Source organism: Diceros bicornis, chromosome 3 (genome assembly GCF_020826845.1).
Source record: "Diceros bicornis minor isolate mBicDic1 chromosome 3, mDicBic1.mat.cur, whole genome shotgun sequence".
NCBI lineage: Eukaryota > Metazoa > Chordata > Mammalia > Perissodactyla > Rhinocerotidae > Diceros > Diceros bicornis.
The window spans coordinates 95,357,018-95,384,146 of NC_080742.1; the positions used below are offsets into that span (position 1 = coordinate 95,357,018).

At 43.9% G+C, this 27,129-nt stretch overlaps 2 protein-coding genes across 2 annotated transcripts in view; one reads left to right on the top strand and one right to left on the bottom strand.

Moving 5' to 3' along the window:
• Positions 1-2,389, bottom strand: part of EZH2 (enhancer of zeste 2 polycomb repressive complex 2 subunit) — a 270,483-nt gene extending 268,094 nt beyond the window's left edge. Inside the window, exon 1 of the mRNA XM_058532297.1 lies at positions 2,382-2,389. The gene's annotated coding sequence lies outside the window, so the exon portion shown is untranslated. The remainder of the gene's footprint in view (positions 1-2,381) is intronic.
• ZNF398 (zinc finger protein 398) lies at positions 1,932-26,909 on the top strand. The gene is made up of 6 exons (XM_058532335.1): positions 1,932-2,201; positions 5,459-5,854; positions 12,552-12,678; positions 13,232-13,345; positions 20,868-20,981; positions 22,537-26,909. The coding sequence occupies exons 1-6, from the start codon at positions 2,178-2,180 to the stop codon at positions 23,685-23,687; spliced, it is 1,926 nt and encodes a 641-aa protein (XP_058388318.1). The 5' UTR covers positions 1,932-2,177; the 3' UTR covers positions 23,688-26,909.
• The last annotated feature ends 220 nt before the right edge of the window (positions 26,910-27,129 follow it).

A 27,129-nucleotide genomic window follows, 5' to 3' on the forward strand; every position in this document is an offset into this window, starting at 1 on the left:
CTGGCTGCAAGCAGAAAGATTATAGACCACTTCCACAATTCTTCTTCAGCCAATAACAAATTATGATACACGAGGGATTTTGAAATTGTCTTGTCATGTACATACACAAGATATTTAAACTAGATGGGATAGCAGCTATTACATCCTTCAAAGGCTGATGGAATCAAGAAGGCCTTAATTTTGTATTTTCCAGAGAACATTACCAACGTAGCAAGACTTACTAATAACCAATGGTTGCCTGCAGAGCACACAGGTTGTTTGTCGGAACTTGCTGAATAAATTGGTGTGTCTTGAGAGTGCAAGTATTTCCTACATGACTCCTGCTGAAAAGATCTTCCTTTGATTCTACTCCAGGGCGGATGCTGAAATTGGTGTGCATACAAGGAAAGCTAAGATGCAGATGGAAACTTCGATTATTTTCTTAACTTGAAAACCAATTAAATTGCTCCGTTTTCACATTTCTAGATCCAAACTTTAAGGACAAAATTTTCTCTAGTGATTGTGTAGAGCGGCAAGAACAGAAAAAAATATTAGAAATCAGAAATAAAAAATATAAACAAGCGCAACGATCTTAAATCTGCTTCTGAAAATATCATGCATCTTTTTGAAACAGTGCACAAAACTCCAGTCACTGAAATTGCTTCAATGAAATGCCATCAACCATCCAAAAAGTTTTCAAGGCTAAAAATTAAAAAGGAGAAAAGTCTTTACCTTAATAAGCTCCTATTAGAAAAAGGAACGTTTAATAAATTGGTGGCAATATCACCATATTATACTGGCAGAGCTAGCCTTGCTTCTCCATGGAGCTCAGTTGAAAGTATCTTATTTAGTAACGCAAATGTCCCTGTTTAATGGTCTTGGGAGCAACCAACAGTTGACAGGACCGAGAAATTACTGTTCTTGACCTTATAAGGTCAAACTGTAAAATTTTAACTACTACATTTTTAATAATAAAATTATAAAAACGAATTTCCTTCCCAAGAAAATTCAGATTTTTTCCAGAAGTTCATTCTGTTATGGCGACATTCTGATTCAGAGAATAGCAATTTTTAACTATCAAACATTCACCATTTGACCAAAATATACATTCAGGTAGATCTCAAATTACACACTGCAGGTGTAGCTACAGTCTAAAAATAGCTGGTATGCTCAAGAGCAGGTGCCCCAACAGGATGGTTCTCATACTTTTGTGATTTATAGATAGTTTGTTATGGATATTGACTTGGTTCATTTGTTGAAATACAGGTTTGGGAGGACTTTGATTCATGTTCACATGTTTGAAATGAGGACTGTGCTGGAAACTCCGGGTTATTGCGGCCGTCTTGCTATAATATACACTCTGCCAACCTCCACAGACAACACTTGGTTCTCTCCTGTCCACTAGCACAGACCCAGCAAACCGAAACCTCAGTCATCCGAGACGTAGGACGACTAGAGAGTTTTGGTTCTAACACGGGCCACGTGGGACGTGAACCGCTTCACCTCGGCAGCCACATGTGCAATTTCTGCAAATGACGAACATCTTCATCACAGATGTCTGCCTCTCGGTCACTCACTCTAGGCTCACTTGGGCCCTGCCTGCCCTTCGGCTTTCGCCCTCCGCCTGGTTCCACCTTTCTAGAGTGGGCTGCCCTCCCGCCCTCCCGCCCTCCCGCCTTGCTTCAGGCGGTGTCTGCGAATGTGGCCGCCAGGAAGGACCCCTCCCCAGACGAGCCCTGGTTTGAGGCCCTAAGCTCGCATCTGGGGAGCGCTCTCGGGGCGTGCGAGGAGACAGAGGCACCGGCTCCGTGGAGCAGACCCCGCCACCCGGCCGAGCCGACCCAGCCGCGGGGCGGAAGTGGCCGCTGGGGCCGACAGGGGGCGCGCTGCGCGGGGCTGCGGCTCGTCTAGGCCGGAGCCGTTCCGGCTGCGCTCGGTGCCCACAAAGCGCCAGCTGAGGGGCCGCTGCGGGCCGAGCGCGGCTGAGCCTGCCCGCCCCCGAGCTCCACCGGCCGGCCGCCCCGCGCCCCCGTCGCGACCCCGCGCTCCGAGTACCGGGCCTGACGGCCGCGCGAGCCCGGGCGGGGAAGGCAGGGCCGGGCGGGCGCCGCCTGCGGAGAGGCCGGGGGCCGGCCTGCGTGGGGCCGCGCGGCGGCGGCGGCGGCGGCGACTCCGGCCGGGCCGGACAGCGCGGGGCCATGGCCGAGGCGGCGGCGGCTCCGGTAAGGCGGCCCGCGCGAGCGCTGCGAGCCCGGGAGGGTCGGACCCGAGGGAGGGAGGAGGGCGGGAAGCCGGCCTGTCAGGCGCGGGGCCCGGAGCGGGGCGCAGCCCGAGCGGCCGAGCGCAGACGGGCGCCCCGGGGTCCCGCGGGGAGGGCCGGGGAGGGCCCGGTGGCCGGGTGGGACGCCGCCGCCGCGGGGCTGGGAGGGCTCGCCGCCTCCCTCCGTGAGATCCCGCGCCGGCTGCGAGGCCAGGGCGTCCCAGCCCTTCTAGAGGCTTCTAGCGGGGAGAGCCTGGGACGCTCCTGAGAGAGGATGCGTGAAGAGGGGTGCCTCCGCTCGGTGTCCGCGCTCCACAGCCCGCCAGACGCAGGCGGGGGCTGTGCGGTCGTCAGCCTCGGCTCTGGGAGCCGTCCTCACAGAATCTCCCGCAGCGCGGTCCGCCTGAGCCTCGCTCAGCCACGGAGGCGGTGGTGACGGTGACACTCGGTGTATTGAAGGACTGCCCAGCACATGCCAGTGCCGGACACACAGGAGGGCCTCGGTCGGCACGCTGCGGGAACGCGGGCCGGGTTCCGAGGGCGGCGCGCCTGCTGCGCGTCTGTTCATTCAGCCGACGTTGACCGCAGGCCGCTGACCGCAGGCCGCGGTGGGCCAGGCCCCCCGCCAGTTGCTGGTGCTGCAGAGATGACCGAGGCAGTCCCTGCACCCCCGACGCGGGTAGCATGAGCGGGGACCAGGCGAGTAACAGAGGGCTGAAAAGTATGCCCTGGATTTGCCAACTGAGAAGCCTTTGGTCACCCCAAAGAGAGCCATTTTAGTGGTCAAGCTGTGCTACCGAGGAGTGACTGGAAAGTGAGAGGAGGAGGAAGAGGAGGAAGAAGAGAGCCGCATCAGTGGGGTGGGGAATAGAGTAGAGGGGAATACCATCTCTGCCCTTGGACCTGTTTTTCCTTTTCCAACCTTTTTTTTTTTTTAATATGGTAGAGATGATCATGCGTCTATGCTAGCCCTGTCCAGTGGAAATATAATGGAAGCCACATATAGATCTTTAAATTTTCTAGTAGTCATGTTTAAAAAGTAAAAAGAAATAGATAAAATGAATTTTAATGATATTTAACCCAATGCATACAAAATATTTCAATGTGGAATCAATATTAAATTATTAATGAAGTTTTACATTTTCCCCCATACTAATCCTTCAAAATCTCCAGTGTATTTTACTTTATTTTTCGTGTGTGAGGAAGATCGGCCCTGTGCTAACATCTGCCAATCCTCCTCTTGTTTGCTGAGGAAGCCTGGCCCTGGGCTAACGTCTGTGCCCATCTTCCTCCACTTTGTATGGGACACCGCCACAGCATGGCCTGACAAGCGGTGCGTCATGCACACCGGGCCCCCAACCGGAGAACCCCGGCCGGCGCTGCAGAGCGCACGCACTTAACCACTTGTGCCACACGGCTGGCCCCTCCAGTGTATTTTATACTCACAGCACATCTCAATCAAAACCATATTTCAAGTACTCAGTAGCCACATGTGGCTACCATATTGAACAGTGCAGGTCCATCTTATGGAGAAGAATCAAGAGAGATTGAAATATTGACCATAAAAAAGAAGAAGAATGTACCTAAAAATGTGGAAAGAGTTGGCATTCAGAGCTTAAGTGGAGAGATCAATTTTAAATAGAATGAACCTTTTTCCTGTGGGAAGGAAAGAAGAAAGCAAGATTAAGTTACTGATGAGTTTGAAGTGGGAAGGAGTGTGAAGAAAAAGAAGAGAAAGTTGAGAGAGTTTGGTCTAGTTACTCTAATTTTCTTCTCAAAGTAGGAGTCCATGTCATCTCCTCAGAGTGAGGGGCCCTGCAGTGGACAGGCATCTTACTACTCAACGCATGTTCCCTGAGCCAGCAGCATCACAATCACCTGGGAGCTTGTTAAAACTGCAGGATCTCAATTTTCCTCCCAGACCTACGGAATCAAAGTCTGCATTTCAACAAGATCTCCAGATGATTCTTATGCACATTAGTTTGAGAAGTGCTGTACTAAAATTTAAGGAGAGTGCGGGCACAAGGGTTCTGGTGGCCACTAGATGGAATGGGAAAAGAAGCATGGGGGCACCAGGCAGTGTTGAGTCCCTGCTGAGCTTAGACACCATTGGTCTGTGGTGACACCAGTTTACCCGGTTCTGTGACTTCCTTTAGTAGGGCTTACCAGCCTGCTAACAGGAACAGAGAATGAGAACGATCGGACTGATTCAAAGCTAGGGGTTAGTTGAGCAGGTGAGGCACAAAGACAGATGAGTGAAGGGGCTGAAGGTGGCTGAAATGATCAACCAAGGAAGAAAGGAAAGCCTGGAGCAGGCTGATAAACCAGGAGCAAATGGAATGGTCAAGGGTTTAGTGGGATTGGAGAGCAGGTGAAATGAGAAAAAGGTAGTGGGTGAGCTGGAGAGATGGGAGGTGGTGGCCAGAGAGCATGTTATCAAATTCATAGAGTCGAAGGGCTTTGTGGAGGTCATGCCTGTCAAGCCTTCTGTTTTTTGTAGAAATTTCTTTTTTTTAAATGCACTCTGTTTTGAAGTACATTCAGTGTTAGGGCAGCCTGTTATTTTCTTGGAAAGATCTAGTTCTAAAATTATTTATATAGGCCAAGGTTTGCCTGCCTGAAAATTCCGTGTTGGTTCTAGTTCTGCCCTCTGGAGTAACACAATATAAGATTAAACAAGCCTGTTCTGCTTTCTGTTTATAAGCCTCAAATGTTTGAAAATAGCTGTCATGTTTTCTCCAGACTCAACATTCTCAGCTTAAGTATTACTGAATGGTATGGTTGTGGTTTGTAAGCAGGGTGGTGGACAGGGCCACAGCATAAGTCAATAAGGGGTTTATCAGAGGGCACTGAGCTCAGTGAAACCTGGAAAGATCCTGATGCACTTAGGCCTTTTCCAGAGAGAGAGGATGCAGCAACAACTTGAGCCTCTGGACAGTTGGCTCTAGAGCCTTACATCCCAGGGAATATGTCAGGCTGGTTCTTGATCCAGCTTTACTCATTCACTGCCTTACCTAATCCATCCCTGAACCACCAAAGCAGTTCTCTTGGCTTTTGATGCCAATGAGCTCTATAAAGACGAGGCTTATGCAGGTGGTACTAAAACTATATTTAGATTAATCTCAGCCGGCCAGTTTAAGCGGTCCTTATCTGATTTTAGTTTGGATTAGGGCTCCTTCTAACACTCAGTGTCTTGTCTCATCTCTCCACTGCACACAGACTTCTGAATGGGACTCTGAATGCCTTACGTCCCTGCAGCCCCTTCCTCTTCCCACACCCCCAGCAGCAAATGAGGCACACCTGCAGACTGCAGCCATCTCCCTGTGGACAGTGGTGGCCGCCGTGCAGGCTATAGAGAGAAAGGTGGAAGTCCACAGCCGGCGACTCCTGCATCTAGAAGGACGGACAGGGACAGCAGAGAAGAAGCTAGCCAGCTGTGAAAAGACAGTGGCCGATCTTGGGAACCAGCTGGAGGGCAAGTGGGCCGTGCTGGGGACCCTGTTGCAGGAGTACGGGCTGCTGCAGAGGCGGCTGGAGAACTTGGAGAACCTGCTGAGAAACAGGAACTTCTGGATCCTGCGGCTGCCCCCGGGTATTAAAGGGGATATCCCAAAGGTAATACCTTCACTTCTAGATGGAAAGTGGTCCCACTAGTCCTTACACTAGTAGTAAAGGATAGTCTTGGTCAATCAGTTAGGCCGAAGGAACTATGAAGTTGTTTTGTGTTTATCTATCTGGGGAGCATGCCATGTTCAATTTAGCGACCATTTGAAGTGTTGAACTTCAGGTTGGAAAACTCTTCTTAATCCCAAGTTGGCTATCTGGCAGATAGGTCTCTTTTGCTTTCTCCTGCCCATTACCCCCGAGTCACTTTTCCCTTTGTTAACCTGTCTGCCACAATCTTGGTGTGGAAACTAAATTAAATATCATTTAAATCAGTCAATTTGAATTTGTCGGCAATTCTGGTGAAAAGTTAGAGGGAGGAGAAGGGAATGTATGTAGAGTAAATGGTTAATATAAGGGTTTAGGGCCATCTGTAGGTCTAGAACTGATGTAGATCCTGCCGTTCAGCATCCTTCACAGAAGTGTGCTGCAATGCTAGGGCCCAGCCTTTCTGGAGTGAATAGCCCATAAAACAAAAGGAAATATACATCATTCCTAAACGATGGAAGACAGCCTTGAGCCAGCTAGTTTCCAAGCATGCCTGCTTATTCATTCATTCATTCAACACATATTTCTTGAACACTTACTATTTGCTTGATATCTACATCCTGAAGGCACAGCAGTGAACAAGACACTAAAGCTCCCCTGGAGTTTAAATTTTAGTGGGGAAAGAAAGATAACATAAACAAAGAAAAACTTATGTCCATTTAAGTGCTTTGATAAAAAATAAAAGTGCTATCTGGTGATTTATTTTAGATTGGGTATCAGAGAAGTTCTCATAAAGGAGCTAATATTTAGGTTGATACTAAATAACAGGAAGGACCCAACTGTGAGATCTGAGGAAGAGCTTTCCAGGCAGAAAGAATACCTAGTGCAAAGTCCCGAAGGCACAAAGAAACTAGGAACACTGAGGGAAAGGAAGAAGGCCAGTAGGCTGGTGTACAGTGAGTAAAGGGGCATGACTGGAGAAGTGAGGAGGAGGCAGATGGTTTAGGGCAGTGTTTTTCAGCCCTGGCTGTACATGGGAATCACCATGGTGGGTGGGGGGCTTTTAAAATTTTGATGGGCATCACACCTAGAGATTCTGATTTAATAGGTCCAGGATGGGGCTGAAGCAGTAATAATTCTTAAAGCTCCACAGCTGATTCTAATATGCAGCTAGAGTTATGAACCACTGGGTAGGGCATTGGAGACCGAGGTCAGAGGTTTGGATTTTATCTTAGGTGTAATGGGAAGAAATTGCAGGGTTTTAAGCAGAGGAGTTATACTGGCTTGTATTTTGAAAGAATCACTTTGGCTGCTTTGTGGAGAATGGATCGTGGGGGTAAGAACAGAAGCAAGAAGAAAAAGAATAGGCAGCTATAATAGGAGGGATGAGAGTAGCAGTAATGGAGATGAGTGGACAGATTCAGGGTGTTTTTTTTTTGGCGGGGGCGCGGGGGGAGATTAGCTCTGAGCTAACATCTGTTGCCAATCCTCCTCTTTTTGCTGAGGAAGACTGGCCCTGGGCTCACATCCGTGGCCATCTTCCCCTACTTTATATGAGATGCTGCCTCAGCATGGCTTGATAAGCGGTGAGTATGTCTGCGCCCTGGATCTGAACCTGCAAACCCCGGGGCCACTGAAGCAGAGTGCACAAACTTAACCACTACACCACCGGGCTGGCCCCCCCAATTCAGGGTGTTTTGATGGTAGAATTGACAATAAGACTTACTGATGGGAATCAGGGAAGGAAGAATTAAGAACAATAATTGTAAATTTACTGTGTGATAATTTACTTTGAATTTTACTGTTCTTTTGTTATTTCCTAAGAACCCTAACTTGGGTTTATATAGTTACTAAATATAAATAACAGAGTTGTCTTGTAACCCAGTTGGCTCCAGGGCACATGCTCTTAACCACCTTAGGTTTACTGACTCTTAGGCTTTTGGCTTGAAGAACCGGATGGATGGTGTTGGCATCTACTGAGATGGGGATATCTTGGGGGCGGGAAGGAATTGGGCGTTCTCCTTTGCAGTGTTAGGTTGGAGATGCCTGTGATACACTCAGGAGAGATGTGAAGTGGTCTCAGAAGCTCAGAGGTGAGAAATATTTGGGAGTCGACCTCCAGATGGTGTTGTGAGTCGTGCCACTGGAAGTGATGACCTCAGGAAGAAAGTGGAGAAGCAGGAGTCGTCCCAGGACCAGCTCCAGGGGTAGGAGGAGCCAGCAGAGGAGACTGAGGGGGAGTGGCCAGTGAGATCGGAAAAGAAACAAGACAGGCAGTATGTGGGGTCATAGGGACGAGGAGAAAAGCATTTCAAGGAGAGAGTTGTCCTCTGAGAGGTCTAGAAAGAGGAAGATAGTGAATATGATTTGGCAACACAGACGTCGCTGGTGACCCTGCAGGAGTTGTTTCAATGCGGTGAAGTGGGGATGGAAGACTGAACGGAGCGGGCGGGGAGAGATTGGGAAGAGAGAAAATGGAGGACCGTGAAGGGCTCTTGCAAGGTTTGCGAAGGGGAGCAGAGACGAGGTAGCTGGAAGGGATATCAGAGGCAGTACTGGACAGACAACCTGCCCTAGTGTGTTTATTTGTGTATCTGGAGCCCCTCCAGAAGTTCTTTGGGATAATTTAAACTTAGTTTTTGCCATAAGAATAGCAGAAAAGGTAAGTTAAAGTTACTTATTGTTTTACCTGGATAAATGGATAACATTCAACCTGTCCTTCTTAAACTCCAAAATCATGTAATGTTGTGATTTCTTCATGAAATTAGAATATATTGAAGAGTTACTAGATTGAAATATGGGAAGTAAATTTTTGTGTCCTTGCTTTGTTGAAAATGCTCTTAATCGGCCCTTACTTTTTTTTTTTTAATAACCTTTATTATTTTTTCATCTATTTTTGTGAGGAAGATCAGCTGTGAGCTAACATCCATGCCAGTCCTCCTCTTTTTGCTGAGGAAGACTGGCCCTGAGCTAACATCCCATGATCTTCCTCCACTTTATGTGGGGCTCGGCCACAGCATGGCCTGACAAGCAGTGCGTTGCTGCGCGCCTGGGATCCGAACCACGGCAGCCAGCAGCGGAGCACGCGTACTTACCCGCTACGCCAGGGGCCAGCCCCAATCTGCCCTTACATTTGAATGCCAAGTTCAAAATAATTTTCCTGCAGATTTTTTTTCTTAATTTTAATTTTTTAAATTGTAAATATACATAACAAAATTTACCATTTTAACCGTGTTTAAGTGTACAGTTCATTGGCATTAAGTACATTCACATTGTTGTGCAACCACCACCACTATCCATCCCTAGAACTTCCCAAACTAAAACTCTGTCCCCATTAAACATCTCATTCCCCCTAACCCCAGCCCTTGGCAACCACCATTCTGCTTTGCATCTCTGTGAATTTAACTACTCCAGGTACCTCATATAAGTGACATCACACAATTTGTGTCCTTTTGTGACTGGCTTATTTCTCTTAGCATAACACCTTCCAGGTTTATCCATGTTGTAGCATGTCAGAATTTCCTTCCTTTTTCAGGCTGAATAATATTCCATTTTCCTCAGAATTTTAAAGGTATTGGTCCATTGTCTCGTAACACCAAATGCCATTGATGAAAAGTTTAATACCAAACTGATTATCATTTGTTTGTAAGAAATCCATTTTTTCTCCCTGGAAGATTTTATCTTCTATTTGTTTTTCTAAAATTTGTTGAAGATATGTCTGGGTATAGCTGTTTTTAAATTTGTGTTGGATCCTTGGTGTCACCTTTCAATCAGAAGAATGGTATCTTTTCAGCTCTGGGAAATTTTCTTCTATGAATCTATTTTTATAATATTTCACACACACATCCATTTTTTCTGTTTTCTTTCTGGAACTGTGGTTTGACAGATGATGGATTATTGCCTTTGTCTCTTTAACTTTTCCTTCATATTTTTTACCTTTTTAACTAGAGTTCCTTGACCTTTCTTTCCAGGCTTTCTAATTTTTAACAATTATACATTTAATTTTCAAGAGTACTTATTTTCTGCTCCTTTAAAGCGCACTGAATTTTTTTTAATGGATGCAATATCTACTAAATTTCTTTGGCAATATGGGTTAGAGGTTTGTTTGAATTTTAGCTTATTGATTTTTTTCCCCTTTAGGATCATTTATAGTGTTTGTTCATCTTGGTGCTCTTAGTTTTTTTCAAAATATTGAGTAATCCTTGGTTGTTTGTTCATATTTATGAGTGAAGGATTAGATTGATTACTTATGTTAATCATAGGAAGCTGACATGTTTTCTCTGCCACCGCTTAAGTCTGTTTAACCACAGGATCTTTCCTTTGTAGGAGAGGGCTCTCTCCATACTTGCTCCATGTAGGTGGGCTTCACTTTAAGGTGCTTCGGCAAGGAGCAAATAGGCAGTGCAGGGACCACCCAGAGGCCAGAAGGAGTAAGGCAGTACTCTAAGTTGTCAGTTCCCATACTGGGATCCCGTGCTGTCTCCAGGCAGGTTGTGAAATTTCTGTAGAGATGAGGTCTTTGGTTTCAGCTTTGGGGTAAATATTGCTCGCTCTGCCAGGGCTGATGAGGAAGACAAGAGAGGGGGCCCTGCTTCTAAAGATAGACCTTCAAACTGCAGTTTACAGCCACTTTTACTCCTGTGCGGAGTATCTGCCAGCCTTGAGCTTGGACTTCTCTGGATTCCTCCACTGCAGTCCTTCCCTGTGCATCAGGGAGATGCAGCTTCCTCGCACACCTTAGACCCCAGCACATGCCCATCCTCTGGGTCTCCGTGAGACACTGATCAGAAACTCTGACTAGTGATGGCCTTCCTTCTCATTCTTGGTAGCGTTGTAGATATAGTCCCCCCTGATCTCATGTACTGTCGTTTCAGTGGAGTCTGGGAGGGAAGGGAAGGCCACGTGTGCTTATTCACAGTCTTGAACCAGAAGCCCACCGTTCCTTGATTGCTGTCATCATTTTATCGTATGTGTTTTTACTGTAAGCTATGACAAATGTTTTGTGTAGTGAGGTTAGATAAAAATAAACTCTCTATTGAGTATCTACACTTGCCCTCAGCCTGATTTTAGTTCCTGAGCAGGATGTAAAAATGAGTAATCTATGGTTCTAGCCCCTAGGGAACAAAATTTCTAGTTGGGGAGAAAAAGATGACACAAATGAAGCAGTTAGAAAAAAATACAGTTGCCTAATAGTATTGTATAGATCTTTGAATCTTAAAGGCTATGTTAAGTTTGTGACGATAAGTATGTATATTTTTATTGAATCTCTTAATTTTAGAAAAAAATATATGTATATATATCTTAGTTACCACAAGTCTTTCTTGTTCTATGATTGTCCCTTTCCCATAGCATCCTGTTTTTATTTTATGGGTGCAATATCTCTCAAATCTTTATGGGAATTCTCATTAGGTTTTAGTTTTTTTTTTTTAATTCTATTGCCTAAGTATTTCTGGTTTTTTCCACATTTTTTCCCTCCTTTTATTTTAGTCTTTCTTGTTCATGGGGCATATTTTCTCTAAATGGTTATTGATACTTAGTTGTTAGCTCATATTTAAGAATAAAACTGGAGAAAGCTGCCAGGTAGGAGGAGGAAGAGCTAGCCATGATTATGATGAATAGCTAAACACCAGAATGAGGAAAGCTTATGCTAGGTGAGATTGTCAGTACTAGGTACCTTCAATTCCCCAGGCAACTCTTGTATTTCTTTACAGAACCTTCCAGTTTTTGCCTCGGGATAAGCACCTAGCTTTAGATGAAACTATGATGGAAGGTGGGGGGATTCTGTTTTGTATATGATCATTCTCTACATGCAACCGTGACTCCAACTAGATAGAATTCATAATTGTCCTCTGAATGCACTCTCCAATTTTCCATGCTTAAATGTTTTTCCCATTCCCATTAGGCCTGTTTATAACCTACCTGTCCTTTAGGACCAGCCAAAGTCCCATCTCTTCTGGACTCATCTCAGTCCCATTATAGCTCTATTTCGAAAATTTCCTGTCCATGTCATTAATTGGAATACAGTCATACACTCCTTTTGGGCAGAAACCATATTTTTATAATCTTGGTGCTTAGGATAAACCTGGTACTTAGTAGATATTAAGAATATATTGTGGGGCCCGCCCAGTGATGTAGTGGTTAAGTTCACGTGCTCCGCTTCGGTGGCCCGGGGTTTGTGAGTTCGGATCCTGGGCGCAGACCTATACACTGCTCATCAAGCCATGCTGAGGCAGCGTCCCACATAGAGCAACTAGAAGGATGTACAACTATGACATGCAACCATCTACTGGGGCTTTGGGGAGAAAAACGGAAAAAAAGGAGGAAGATTGGCAACAGATGTTAGCTCAGGGCCAATCTTCCTCAAAAAATATATATATATGTTGTGTTGTGTGAATTAAATACTGCTTTGCATTTGTACCTACGTCTGTGAGTGACAGTTTACCAGTAATGTCCTCCCCCCTCTCAAAACTCATAGCCCTAAAGTTTATCACCTTTCTTCTTGAAAACATTGTCAACCCCTGGAGGTTGGATCTGTCTCAAGTTTTTCCTGTATCCTTTTAGCATCTCGCAGTTTTTTGTACCTAGTAGGCACTTAGTAAAGATTTATTGAATGACCAAATTGCAGTGGGAGGGACTAACCCCAGTGTGATTGTAATTTCAGGTGCCTGTGACGTTTGATGATATCTCCATCTACTTTTCCACTCCAGAGTGGGAAAAATTAGAAGAATGGCAAAAGGAACTTTACAAGAATATCATGAAGGGCAACTACGAGTCTCTCATCTCCATGGGTGAGGCTAAGTGGCACCTTTTGAATGAGGTGACAGCAGCTCCAAGAGGGCTCAGAACAGTCCCTTTTCCTCCAGTGGTCCTCATTCTCACTCGGTCCTCACACCCTTCAGATTCTGGTTCCAAGCCAAAGACTTCTAATTCACTCTTGCTAAATAGGAAATCGTCATTTCTCCTTTGCCAGTTCACAGGACAGAGAATGAAGTTCAGGGTTATGGGTGTGCCAGCTGCAGAGGTTTCCATGGGTATCCTTCACTTTGAAAGGGCCTTGATTTCCCCAGTGACAGGCACACTGTCACTCTTACCCAATGAAAGCAGCAGGTGGCAGGTGCTGAAGTAGCACATGGACCTTTCCCACACCTTATCTCTCTTCTCACCTGCTCTCCTGATAGATCTCTTCTATATTGGACGTGAATTGATGGGGAAAGTGAACAGAATCTAAAAGTAATTTCCTGGGACTGTGGACCTCAAAGCCTTCAATGCAGCCTTGATGGCAATTAGTATCATCCTCATTGATCTCTTTGTCATACCCTCTTTCCCTTCTTCCTCTCCTAGATTACGCCATGAATCAACCTGATGTCTTATCTCAGATTCAGCCAGAAGGAGACCATAATACAGAGGACCAGGCAGGGCCAGAGGAAAGTGAGATTCCCACAGACCCCAGTGAAGGTAAGTGAGAGAAGAGATTATCTACTCCTTATCTCTCTTTCCTGGTCAGGGATGATGGCTCCGCACTAAGTTAGCAGGGCTTGGACTTCTAGAGCCTCTCAATGCTGAAGCAACTAGACTGTGAATGGATCATCAGGCATTTAAACAGGAGGGAGAGCTTAGAGATCACCTTGTCCAGTACCTTCACCCATCAATACCACACATGTGAGGGTTATGATACAGGTTCTGAGACCTAAATATTTAGTAAAAAACAAAGTCCTTAGATGGCAGTGGAAGCAGTCATCCTTATCTGAAGGGAAGGGCTTGAGGGAATGTGCACTTGGCAGTTCAGAAGTGCTGGAGGGACTGGGAGTCTGCACAGTCCCTCAGAGATGCACTTAACCAGCGGACCCCAATGACATCCACCTGGGCAAAGTGGATTTTGCCTGGTTTGGGAGCCAGCTGTTGTTAACTCTCCATAATTTTTTTGGTTGGCAGCTGCTTGATATTGTATGGGGAAGACTGCTAGCCAAAGTCCAGTTGTATTATTTCTCTCAAGTCCCACCTCTGCTATCAGAAAAATGTCATACAATTTTTGTTTTTGCTTGTAGAGAGCTCACAGAAAGTTCATCCTCTAGACATCCCTATTAGATGAACTTCTCTTACAACCCACCTCCTGTCCCATGCACTGTTATTTTTTTCTAACATTTTATTATGAAAATTTTCAAACAATCAGAAAAGTTAAAATAATTTACAGTGAACACCTAGATACCTACTACCTAGATTTTACCACTAACATTTTATCACGTATTTATCTATCTCTGCATCCTTCTATCTATCTATCAACCCATCTTATTTTCAGTGTATTTCAAAATCAATAGAGACATCAATACATTTCTCCCTAAATAGTTCAGCATGAATATCATTAAGCTAGAGTTCAACATTTGTGTATTTTTTTCCTTTTGAGGTAAATTTTACAAACAATGAAGTGCTCAAATCTTAAGTGAACATTCTCTGAGTTTTGAGGAATGCATATATCTGCCACACATTATATTATTTCTAAGAATGTATGAGTGATTGTGTTCAGGCACTGTAACAGGTCGAATTTGATTAATCTCCATCATGGATATAAATAATGATTCTAAAATCTTAAATAAAGATGGGTGACTTGATTACAGAAAGATTCATTGTTGGAAATAACTCCATAGTCTACTTTATTAGTTACCTGACATAGTCCTCAGTGAGTTTAAATGAGTGTGTCATTTTATTTTTGGGGACAAATGGAAAAGATGTAAGTAATTTGGTTTTGTAATGATATATGAAAGTTTCATTTAGCTGCCATCTTGTCAATTTATTTTTACCTTGGTTTTTACAATTCCATTTGTGGGTAGTCAACCTATATACATTAATACATTTTTACTTAAAATTAACAACAGTGTAAGCATTGAATTTACTTAATACTCTGGTTTGATTCTTTACAGTTTTAGCTTGCTTTGGTGATTATCAACCTAGATATTTACCGGAACTTAAAGATAGGATTCATATGACTTGAATGGATCAATATATAGAATTTAAAAAAAACCCTCAAATGTATTTATCCTTCAGAACCCTTTAAATTTTCCCCCTTTTAGATTTAATTATGTATTCATGAATTTTATTCATTTAATTCAATTATTTTCTTTTGGTTGCTCAAATTGTCAACTTGGCAAGTGAGAAGACTTTTAAACTGAGTCTTGTGTCCTTCCAGTACTGCCTTAGTACTTGTTTTCTTAAAAAAATATGTTCCAGGCTATGTTGGGGATCCCCAACACCACCCCCAGATTTGGTAATTTGCTAGCAGGACACACAAGACTCAGCATATAGTCATGTTTATGGCTAGATTTATCACAGTGAAGGGATACAAAACAAAATCAGTGAAGATGAAAGGCGCACAGGGCGGAGTCTGGAGGAAACCAGGGGCAGGCTTCCAGAGTCCTTGCTCAGTAGAGTCTCACAGGACACACTTAACTCCTCCAGCAAGGAGCTGTGACAACACATGCAGAGTGTTGTCTCCTGAGAAGCTCATTGGAGACTCAGTGCCCAGGGTTTTCACTGGGAGCTGGTCATGGCACCCTCTGCCTAGCACATCCCCAAATTCCAGAATCCCAGAAGGAAGGCGGATGTTCAGCATAAACCACACTGTACAAACAGTTTAGGCCCGTGAGGCACTCTTAACATTTAGGGAAAGTTTTATATCAGCACAGGGAACTGTTTGCCAGCCCAGGGCCAACCTTGCAAGCAGGCTTTCCTAAGTCTCAGCAGTCTCAGGCCTGCTGTGCTAACACAGGCCTATTTTAGATTTTCCTTCTAACACATTAAATATGTCCTAGTTCCTTTCAATGGAGAATAGTAGTCAACTGTCTGGTCACTGAGGTTCATAACAGATTGTTCCACACGACTACTAGGCAGAGGATACTAATGCTAAGCCACTTTAGTGACAGAATTAATAAAATATCTTTTTGATAGATTATTCTCCACTTAACTCTAGCCATTTAAATCATTTTTTTCATCTTGTTCTAATAGAAAAAAAAACAAATCAAAACTTTTATGTTTGAGTAAGTAAGCAGCTTCTCTTTTCTCTAACATTATCTTTGTTAACCAATTTTATTTATTGTTTTTATTTTTTTTTTTGTAATCTCAATAACTTCTGTCCTTTATTTATTTTTTATTATTATTTTTTTTCCGCAAAGCCCCAGTAGATAGTTGTATGTCATAGTTGGACATCCTTCTAGTTGCTGTATGTGGGACGCGGGCGGGCCTCAGCATGGCCGGACAAGCGGTGCCTCGGTGCGCACCCGGGATCCGAACCCGGGCCGCCAGTAGCGGAGCGCGCGCACTTAACCGCTAAGCCATGGGGCTGGCCCTGTTAACCAATTTTAATATGCCATGTAATTTGTTGTTAGATCAGTGTGTTTATGTTAGAATATTGATGTAGTTTTAGAAACCGTAATTTTCTAAAATACATTTGGATTTTATCCATATTTCTTATAAAACCCCTAATTTATTATAGTATCCCATTTTAGAACTTTAAGAACCATGCATTATAATTAAATAAAAATATATGGGTAGAATAGATTTGGGGATAGTAATGGTTCCATGTGGCATCCCTTCCTTTTTATGTCCAAATGTCTTGGAATTAATTTTATACTCTGTCTCCATCACCATCATTTGAATCCAATGAAGGGAAAGAGAAATTATTATATCCTCTTAGGGAACAGGCATTGATGTGTACTATCTTAGATAAAATTGTAAACAATTAGTAGAGAGTAGTAGTGAATGTGAGAATACAGAAAAATATAAACTTGAGATTTTCTAAAACTCGTTAACTCTATTACCAGGGCTAAACTGTAGACTAGGTGTGTGTGTGTGTGGTCATTATTTGGTCACTGATAGTTTTAATATCGAACTCCAATTTTTTAGAATTTTTCGGAGAAAAACTTTACCCAGGAAGTTCAGATGGAATAATTACTGAAAGTCTATTATCTAGACCTTCTAGTTCAGAAGCCAAGGACTCAAGCCAAAATTTTAGAATGACCCAAAAGTAAAATAAATTAATTTCTGAAACTTGTAGCCCTGGGGAGACTTCTTTGATCATTGTTGTTTCAGATACATCATCATTATCTCATGTTTATCCTTGTTCACTCTGGTCCAGCAAGGCCATCTTTTCCTAAACAAAATAAGTGATCAAGGCACATTCCAATATGATAATCCTTTTATTTTAGTTTAACCTATTTGAGAACAAGAATCATCCTGGAAATGAGAAAACTTAGGGGTTTCAACTTATTACACAAATACTTAACACATTCACCTGTCTATGTTACAGTCCTTTACCTGTTTCACAAAAAGTTAAAAAAAAAAACAAAAACCCAATGATAGTTTTTTACCAACGATAGTCTCATGTGTCAAGTATTTTTTATTGTCTGCTTAAGGAGTCAGATCTCAGCACCAGTTTTAACTCACTCTGTTTATAACACCTTCGTACACATCCCAGAACCTCAAGGTTCCAGCTCCTTTTCAGACAGCATAGACCCTTGTCTGTTTAAAAGATACACATACACACACAAAATCCAAGTTCCTCATAGTTAAAATAACATTCAACCAGTGTAGACATTAAAATTTTATATTTTCTTGTTACCGGCCTTTCTATTTTTAACCACCTCTTAAACCTAACACCTCAGCATTTATCGACTTCCTCTTACCTGATCAGTCTTCAGTTTTTCTCCATTCCCTAGCTTTCTCCAAAGCCTGCTGCTTGCATGAACCAATGATTTTACTTTCATTTTGTGTCTCTTTAAGTATCCACTGTTGGGATTCCTCAGGCCTGTGAGGAATGTGCTTTGAGTGCCATTGTGGTGACTTGGCCAGCAGTTGCCATCCTGTCACCACGCTGGTGACTGTATCAGGCAGTCTTAGTGTTCAAATGCTCCTGCTCCCTTTATTTCATTGCCAGAAGGTCCTTAGGTTAGACATTCCTACCACTCCCACCAGACTGTAGCAGACACTGCCGTATTCTATGCATTCTATGACAGTAGTACTGAGGACCAATTATTTAGTAAAATAAATACTTAGTTAGTAGTACTGATCTAGTTGGTTAATTGGCCAGAGGAGCTTTCAGCATCATCATTCAAAAAGAGCAGTTAGCTTCCTGTGGCTTCCCAAGTTAAATGAAGACATACTCAGCTAGTGGGCGGTAATAACAATAGCCACTTACACTTCTAGAGAACTGGCTTGTTTTTTTTAGCCCTCCATAGTTTTTATGGTTGGCTGCTGACTAATATCGTAACAAAAGATTGGAAAGAATCCAAATGCCCATCAATAGAGGACTCTTGAATAAACAGTGGTACAGCTACAAAAAGGAATGAGAAAATTCTCTGTAGACTGCTGTAGACGGATGTCCAGAATATATTGTTAAGTAAAAAAATCCAAGTACGGAACAGTGTAGTATGCCACATAAAGAGGGGAAATACGAAGATGTATACATATTTGCTTATATTTTCACAAACAATGAAAGTTTAAAACAAAAACCAATAAGAATGGCTACCTATACAGGGAGAGAGAGATTAAAGATGGAAGCTAGAGCCTTGTAAATATTTTACATAATTAAAAAACAAAATTAACTTTAAAAAATCAAATACATGGTGAAATAACTAAACCATTTATCATGTTGGTGACATAAATATATAAAGTAGATTTCTTTCAAATGACTTTAAAACATAACTATATATCCCTAGAGGGATATATCCTAAAGACTAGAAGAACCACAAAAAAAAAAATCTTAAATTGAGTTCATTTTTTTGTTAATAATATTGGTATTATTTTGAAACATATTCAGATAAAGCAAAGATTATGTTAATATCATTAGGAACCAAGATTTTCAGGATAAGAGAGAAATATACAAATATAAAATCAAAGGATTTAATTAAAACCTTGTAATCTTAAATGTGAATCATAAATATTAATATAAGCTCTTATGACACTTTTCTTTTTCTAAAAGGTGTGTATTTTCTAGCTCTGTCCATTGAAAAGACTTAGAAGCAACAACAACCCATTAGCATTAGCATCCTTGGTCTCTAAATTCCATTTCTTGGAGAGATGGTTGGTTGTGTCCCTGGAGCAGAAATGTACCAGATGAACCTGGGATAGTCTGTCATACCAGAAATGAAGGAAACTAGATGTTCGATGACATGAAAAGACATAGAGCTGATCTGAAGGGGCTCCCACTGGCCAAAGAAGGGATAATTTGAGCATTTAAAAGAATAATGACTGCAGTGGACTGAAACTCATCAAATAACATTCTGTGAGTTCATAATGATAAACCAAAAAAAAAAAGTCAAAACCACTTGAATCACATTTGTAGGTTTCCAGGGTACTAACTCATTATTCAGAAAATGGATGAAGGAAGCAGTTAAGCATTTTAAAAGTCTCATATTTTTGATGAATAGAAAGTTCATCCTCTGGATGTCTGTTAAAAGATCCTCTTCCTTATACCCCGACTCCCCTGCCTGCTTTTTTCTTTATATATATGTGTGTATAAAATCTGGGAGAAAAGATAAGGTGGGACTACGTTTAATACACTTCCGCCTTGTGGCTGAGAGTGGGAAGCTGGAGAGGCAACCTGCAGGGCGAGACAGTCTTTGGGGCCTTAGTCTTGTCCAACCTCTTATTTCTGCTTTGGGCACCTTTAGATTTCAGTGGTCTCTAACTGATTGGAAAGGCATTGGGCAAAACAGTGGGTTCTGTTCATTTGCTAGGAATAACACCATAACCTGCCCACAAGGCTTTTTTGAAAAATAATAGAGAGAGCTTCAATTTACTCTCTGGACCTTGTCAGCTTGCCAGCTTGTCCTTTTAGGCCAAACGAGGCTCTACAGGCCTCGGCTGGAATAGCAAGCACAGCTGTTCCTGTGCTGAAAAAAAGTCAAAAAAAAAAAGTCAAAACAGGAGGCATGTTACGTCCAGAGCCTTAGAGGCTGTTCTTTTTTTCTTTTGAAAAGAATCCCCAAGGCCTGAGGGACTTGCAAATACTATTCTTCCCTGCCCCAGGGTTTAGGAGACAATGACCTCTATCATTTAATAGGCAAAGGTGGTATGATCTCTTAGAAAGAGCCCAGAATTGGGAACCTGAAAAGTATGTTTCTGAGCAGTCAGATCTGTGTTTAAACTGAGCTAACTTTGTAATTCTGGAAATGTAGTTGTTTTTTTAATTAATATTTAAGAAAGACTTTTTTTGTCAGTCTTGTTTTTTTTGCTTTTTTTCCTGCTGTATTTTAAAGCAGGCCTTTGATAATATGGCGTTTCACTGTAAGTACTTCCTTATCGGCCCCCTCTACTTATTTTATTTTTTTTATTTATTTAAATTTTTTTTTTGGTGAGGGAGATTCGCCCTGAGCTAACATTGTTGCCAGTCCTGCTGTTTTTTTGCTTGAGGAAGATTGGCCCTGAGCTAACATCTGTGCTAATCTTCCTCTATTTTGTATGTGGGATCATGAGCAGAGTAGGTCCGTGCAGGGGATCTGAACCCGCGAACCTTGGCCAGCTGAAGCAGAGTGTGTGGAACTTTAACCACTCGGCCACAGGGCCGGCCCCTGGACCCCCTCTACTTAAATGAAGAAAATATTCCCTGCTTCATTATTTCATAAAAAAGCTATGAGAGAAAAAAGTGAAAACATTTTGAAAATAAGTGTGTTAATGAAATGAAAGGTAGTATTGATTCTAGATTATTTCAGAGTATCATCTCCAAAATAAAAATTGATTTGTTTTGAAATGGGCTCACTGAAAATAGTGAATCAGGCTGAGTATATCATGTAAAAATACATAAATTTGGTTTCATTTTGACCTGGTTTTCCAGATGTTGTATGCATTTTTTAAAGGCTGGTTCAGTTTTGTTGTTATGGTTAGTTAGAGATAAATATTTGGACAAAATAGTGTTCAACAAACTCACATGATTATGTCGCTTTCTGAGTCAAGCCCCTGAAGGCCATTCTCTTTTTTCCCCCACAAATAGAGCCTGGCATTTCAACATCAGATATTCTGTCTTGGATTAAACAAGAGGAAGAGCCCCAGGCTGGGGCCCCACAGGCGTCCAAGGAGAGTGACGTATACAAAGGCACCTATGCTGGTGAGTAATGGAAGAGACATCCAAGCCCAGATCCAGCTTATGCCAGGACTGACTGAGGAAACAGCAGATCAAATGGGGTGTGGAGCCCGAAGTGGGAGAAGAATGGGGAAGGAGGGGGGAAACACTCAAGTAAGTTAGAAATGAAACTAAGATAAATTTTTTTGTGTGTGTGAGGAGATCAGCCCTGTGCTAACATCTGCCAATCCTCCTCTTTTTTTGCTGAGGAAGACTGGCCCTGGGCTAACATCTGTGCCCATCTTCCTCCACTTTATATGGGACGCCGCCACAGCATGGCTTGACAAGCAGTGCGTCGGTGCACCCCCGGGATCTGAACCGGCAAACCCTGGGCCGCCGCAGTGGAGCTCGTGCACTTAACTGCTTGTGCCACCGGGCCCGCCCCTAAGATAAATTTTAAGTGAGAAAACACTCTTAAGTGTAAAGACAAATTAGAGTTGTTAGAGGAAGAAAAATAAGTGCATACAGATGGACCAAAAGTATGAAGATGGGGAAACACAGAAGAATATTTGAAGATCCTGTAGAAAGGATAGAACAAAATGGGGGGGGGGGTGACACAAGCAATGGAGACAAAAATGTCATTGGAGAGGCGCAAATGGGAATGTTAATGAAGAGCTCTCCCTCAAGAAAAACAATGATGAGAAAAGAAACAAATATCTTCCTTCTAAGATATTTAGGACCAGCTGTATTTTGCCATTTGAATTATAGAAGAGAATCTCAAGGTCTGAAGGGACCCAATCGTTTCTATAACTTAATGCAACCTGTTTTTTAATATCTTCTATGCCCTGTGTTCTTTTAGATTCTAGGAAATAAAAATTAAAAAGAAGAGTTTCTGTTCTTCAAGAAATTTATATTGGGGACACATGTACCAATGCTAGGCATGCCTGTTGTTCAAGGTCAAGGGTGAGTGGGATGGATGACTTATGAAAAAGAAATGAGAAGTTTGGAGAACGTACATCAGTTTTAGTTTGGATATTGAGATAAGGCCTAAAGAAGAATGTTAAGCCAGAATTGGGCCTTAGAAGACTGGCGTGATATGGTTGGGTATGATTTGGGAAGACAGGAAGAGAGGGGATGCATTCCACAATGGGAGTACAGAATGAGCAAAGATGTCAAAGCAGAAAGGTGTACTTTATTTTCAGGGAAAGTAAAGAGACAGCTGACTACAGTGAGGGAGTTACCTGGCAGAATGAAGAGGAATAGGAATAGATAAATATGTGATTTTAGGCCTTGTCACAATAGGCAACAGAGAGTCTTTCAAAGGTCGTGAGAAGAGGAGAAATGTAATGAAAGTAATGCTGGGAAGACTAATGCCCAGGTTTTTCCTTTTCCAAACTGGAGCACTGAAGAGGTGCAGTAGTAAATTCTGTGATGATTTGCCACAGGGTCTACAGATGCCTTGATGATTCGCTCAGCCTCCACTGAGTTTCTTATCCGAGACAGTTAAGGGCTCAGGGCAGTCTGTTGGAGCAGGGCGGGAATACCAGGAGTTGCTGTGAGACGGGAGTTGACAGGTATGACTCTGAGCCCTTTCTTTCAGATGAAGAGCTGGTCATCAAAGCTGAAGGCCTAGCTAGAGCCTCCCTGTGCCCCGAGGTTCCAGTCACCTTCTCTTCACCAGCAGCAGCAAAGGATACTTTTTCGGATGTGGCTTTCAAAAGCCAGCAGTCTGCATCCGTGACAACTTTTGGACGTGCAGCCCCAGACCTGGCCGAAGCCTCCGAGGGACAGGTGACTTTTACTCAGTTGGGAAGCTACCCCCTCCCGCCTCCAGCGGGGGAGCAGGTGTTCTCATGCCACCGCTGTGGCAAGAGCCTCAGCCAAGACATGTTGCTGACCCACCAATGTAGCCACACTGGTGAGCACCCCTTACCCTGTGCCCAGTGCCCGAAGCACTTTCCTCAGCAGGCCGACCTCAGCAGCAACTCCCAGGCCCAAACCGGTGAGACACCCCCAACCTGCCCTCACTGTGCCAGGACTTTCACTCACCCGTCAAGACTCACCTACCACCTCCGGGTCCATAACAGCACTGAGCGCCCTTTCCCCTGTCCCGACTGCCCGAAGCGCTTCGCCGACCAGGCCCGCCTCACCAGCCACCGCCGAGCCCACGCCAGCGAGAGGCCCTTCCGCTGCGCGCAGTGCGGCAGGAGCTTCAGCCTGAAGATCAGCCTGCTGCTCCACCAGCGGGGGCACGCGCAGGAGCGGCCTTTCTCCTGCCCGCAGTGTGGCATTGACTTCAACGGCCACTCGGCCCTCATTCGCCACCAGATGATCCACACAGGCGAGCGTCCTTACCCGTGCACTGACTGCAGTAAGAGCTTTATGCGCAAGGAACACCTGCTGAACCACCGGCGGTTGCACACGGGCGAGCGGCCCTTCAGCTGCGCGCACTGCGGCAAGAGCTTCATCCGCAAGCACCACCTCATGAAGCACCAGCGCATCCACACGGGCGAGCGCCCCTACCCCTGCGCCTACTGTGGCCGGAGCTTCCGCTACAAACAGACGCTCAAGGACCACCTGCGCTCTGGCCACAGTGGCGGCTGTGGGGGCGTTACTGACCCGTCTGGACAGCCGCCTGACCCCCCAGGTCCCCTCCTAACTGGGCTCGAAACCTCTGGCCTAGGCGTTAACACTGAAGCTCTAGAGGCCAGTCAGTGGTATGGAGAAGGGAGTGGAGGGGGAGTTTTGTAAATCTCCCGCCTTTCCTAGTTATCCATGCTCGCAGCTGGGCGAGAGAAGAGCCCAGAGCCCCTCTAGCCCCGCGGTAATTACCATCTGGCACGTTGATGAATTTGGGGTCCTATACGCTTGACTAGAGACGTGCTTGAGTTTTGGAACTTAACATTACAAGAGCACCACATTTTGAAACCCAGAAAGATCTGGAAAGAAGCCCAGTATCCCCATCTTTTCAAAAATATTACCTAAGCAGAAGTTATAAGAATGTTGCGGAGAGGTTGGAAAGCAAGATTTGGCCTCCAGTAATCTGTCACAGGGTAGTAGGTTGATAATAATTGTAGCTCTAGGTAGAGACAGGTGTATGGGAAGAGCCTCCAAAGCTTGAAGCCCATGGTGAGGCACGGGAATGTTTAACTTACATGAATTCCTTGATGGTTAGAAGCAAGTGCCAAAGCCTGAGTCCATGTTCCTGTTCCTCCCTGACACCAGCTCCAGTCTGCTCAGAGGCTCATGTGCTGCCTCTCCCAAATAACCAAGATGGCCTTCCCAGGTTTCCTAGATTCATTCTTCTAATACATTTTATTTAATATTGGGTGAGCAAGAAATCTGACTTTAAAAGCTTCTTAAGGAGAACAGTTCTTAACTTTCACCAGCTTGATTTGAAGCAATCATGCTCGTAGTGGCATTTAAACTGCTAGAAACCTTTGCCAAGGTCCTGGTTAAATCCCAGCTTTAAAAGCTAGAGATCCCAGAGAAATGACAGAACAGCCTAAAATTTGTGCCTGAACCATGTTTCTTGGAGTCATTTATGTCAAATTCTTACTGTTTCCAAACCAATAAGCTGGATTTTCCATTCCTGGTCTGATATTCTTGACAGTCATCAGCAGAAAAGATCACAGCACTTTCTGGAAGCATTACGGAGTTTCAGAAAGTGCAGTGGACTCTCAGCTTTCATCTCCTCAGTAGTGAGATAATAGTGTTATGACGTAGCTTTCTTGAGCCGCCAGAGTATGTGTGTGCTCCGTCTGGCTCCACCCCATTGGCAGTGGACAGGCTAAGGGACTTCCTAGCTCAATGAGAGCACCACGCACAGACAAGGACAGCCTCTTCCTGCTTGTTTCGCTTGTAGGGACCATGGCTACCATGTGTTCTTTTGTTGGGGTCTTTCAATCACCTGGAAGCATCTGAGCCTGGTCCCACTCCTGAGTGGCTTTGCACTTCAGCATAAGTCCCTTGCCCTTTACAGATATCAAATTTTCATCTGCAGAATGAGGCTGATGAAAGGGAAAAAGTGAGCCCCAAGAAATTAAAAAAAAAAAAAAATTCTTGTGATGCATTCCTTCTCCTGCCAAAATCCTATCTCTAGTCTGGCTTCTATCCAGGCACAGGCAAATAAGACAGCAAAATCAAAGCAGAGACATTCTTGCTGAAACTTGACTGAAATCAATTTGATTTGTTGTTTTACTCTTGCTTGGAGCCTGAGGTAGAAAACAGAAAAAATGCAGAAGCCATAAGTCTTGGGCAGAAAAGCTGTTTATTCCTGCACTCTCTCATTTCCCCTGAATCTTCCTAAGATGGCTGGAACAAGGTCTGCGAGTATTTAGACAGGACACTTTCTTAATGAAGTGATAAGGGAAGGACTCATTTTTTCCTTATCACTTAGCCCAACCTTCATCCTACCTAGTTATGGGTAACCACACTAGGAAAAAGTGTGGTTACCCTGGCTAGCTTTGCTCCGGGAAGGCTCTGTCTGAACATGCTGCACTGTAGGATCATAACATTCATAAAACATATGCTCTGTGACTTTCACAATAACCGGGGATCATGGGAGACCTAAGAAATGTGTGTGAGACCTAGTCTGCTGTCATAACTTAGTCTGAAGGAGATGAAAAAACCCAAGGGTATGAAACAAACCAAGTCAGATGATGAGCAGAACCCTGGCATATTGCGATTAAGAGTTTTTTAGCTAGAATCTGGACCCATACTATGGGAAAATTTGGATGTTCTGGGAATCCCAAAGCCAGGGTTCCAGTTTCACTAGAGTGAACCCACTAGGAATTTGAGGGTGAGATCCAGCTCTGGTTTGCACCTTGATCTCTCTAATGAAAAGGGCGAAGAGTCAAAGTGCTCACTTTAGGTGGTGAGCTCCCTTTTCTGAACGGGTTTAAGCATTTGCCACAGTGTGCTGGAGAAGGCGTTCCTACACTAGGTGTGATGTTGGACTAGATAACATGGAAAATCCTTTTTTACTTAAAGATTTACTGAGGACACAGAGCTTATTAATGAGAGAGCCCTGTGGGTTAGGATGCTGCAAATAGATCCTACAGTCCCTTCTGCAAGGAACTGTGGCCAAACTTTGGCAAGAAGTGAACACAGTTGAAATACCAATGAGGCGAGAAGCTGAATGAAAGGGGATGGGCAGGGCTGTGCTAGAAAGATGGAAGTAGGTGTTATCCTAACCCTCAGGCCTCATACAAACTAGGGGGTTCAACTATTGTACGTTCTGGTCTCCTTTGCCTCCACCAATCCTCCATCAGGTAGAACTCCAGGCCAGCTCTAAGTTAGAGTTTGTTTCCTTAAGATTCAAGGGTAGAGAAGTAAAATGGATCAGTGGAAAAGATAAAGTCCAACAGCAAGGTTTAGGTGTGTAGAGGAGAAACTCTTGGCCCATCAAAGGCTCCTGAGAGAAACCATGCAGTTAACTCTGCAGTTGAAGTACCTGAGGATTGGTTGTCATGACCAGACAAGATACGAAAGAGGAAAACCCAGAACCGTGCTCTTCATCAGTCTGCCCTCTGGGCAAGAAGTCTACTCTCTCACGTGAATGGGCCCTATCTCCTCAGAGTGGATCCAGATGTTGACTATAACCAGATCCACACTTTGCTGACTAAGTTTTTCATCATCACCATTAGATGAACCTCTGATTCAGCCACAGATGTGAAAATAAATGGAAGTTGATTGCTTGTCCAGAAAGTGAAAGAAGATGACTCTGCTCCTTTCTGCTGGATATTTGATATTGGTGACACCATAGCTGGGCTCTAGCTAGAGCAGGGCTTTACATCACTTCCCTCATCATTAATAATCGTCTGCAGAGTTTCCATTGGAGGACTCTTCTGAGCTGCTTTCTGGAGCATTTTTGAGAGATTTGAGTGTCCATGCGTATCTCAACCAGGACAAGACCCTATGGCTTGCTGGGAAATAACAAATGTTCACTGTCTCAGTCCACAAAAGCCTTGTTGATAAAGGAACGCGGGTCCTTTTTTTTTTTTTTTTATCTGTTCATTCCAAATGGGATGGAGAGCCCAAATTTCTGCTCAGATTTCCTCTTGAGGAGGGGTGGGAACCCCGTCCCTCCCCCCCATCATAGCTTCTTAGACGACAAAAGCATCCTCAACAGCTGCGTGAGGGCTGCTCAGTAGCAATGAGTAAAACAAGTCTTTCCCCCAAAGGTTCTTAT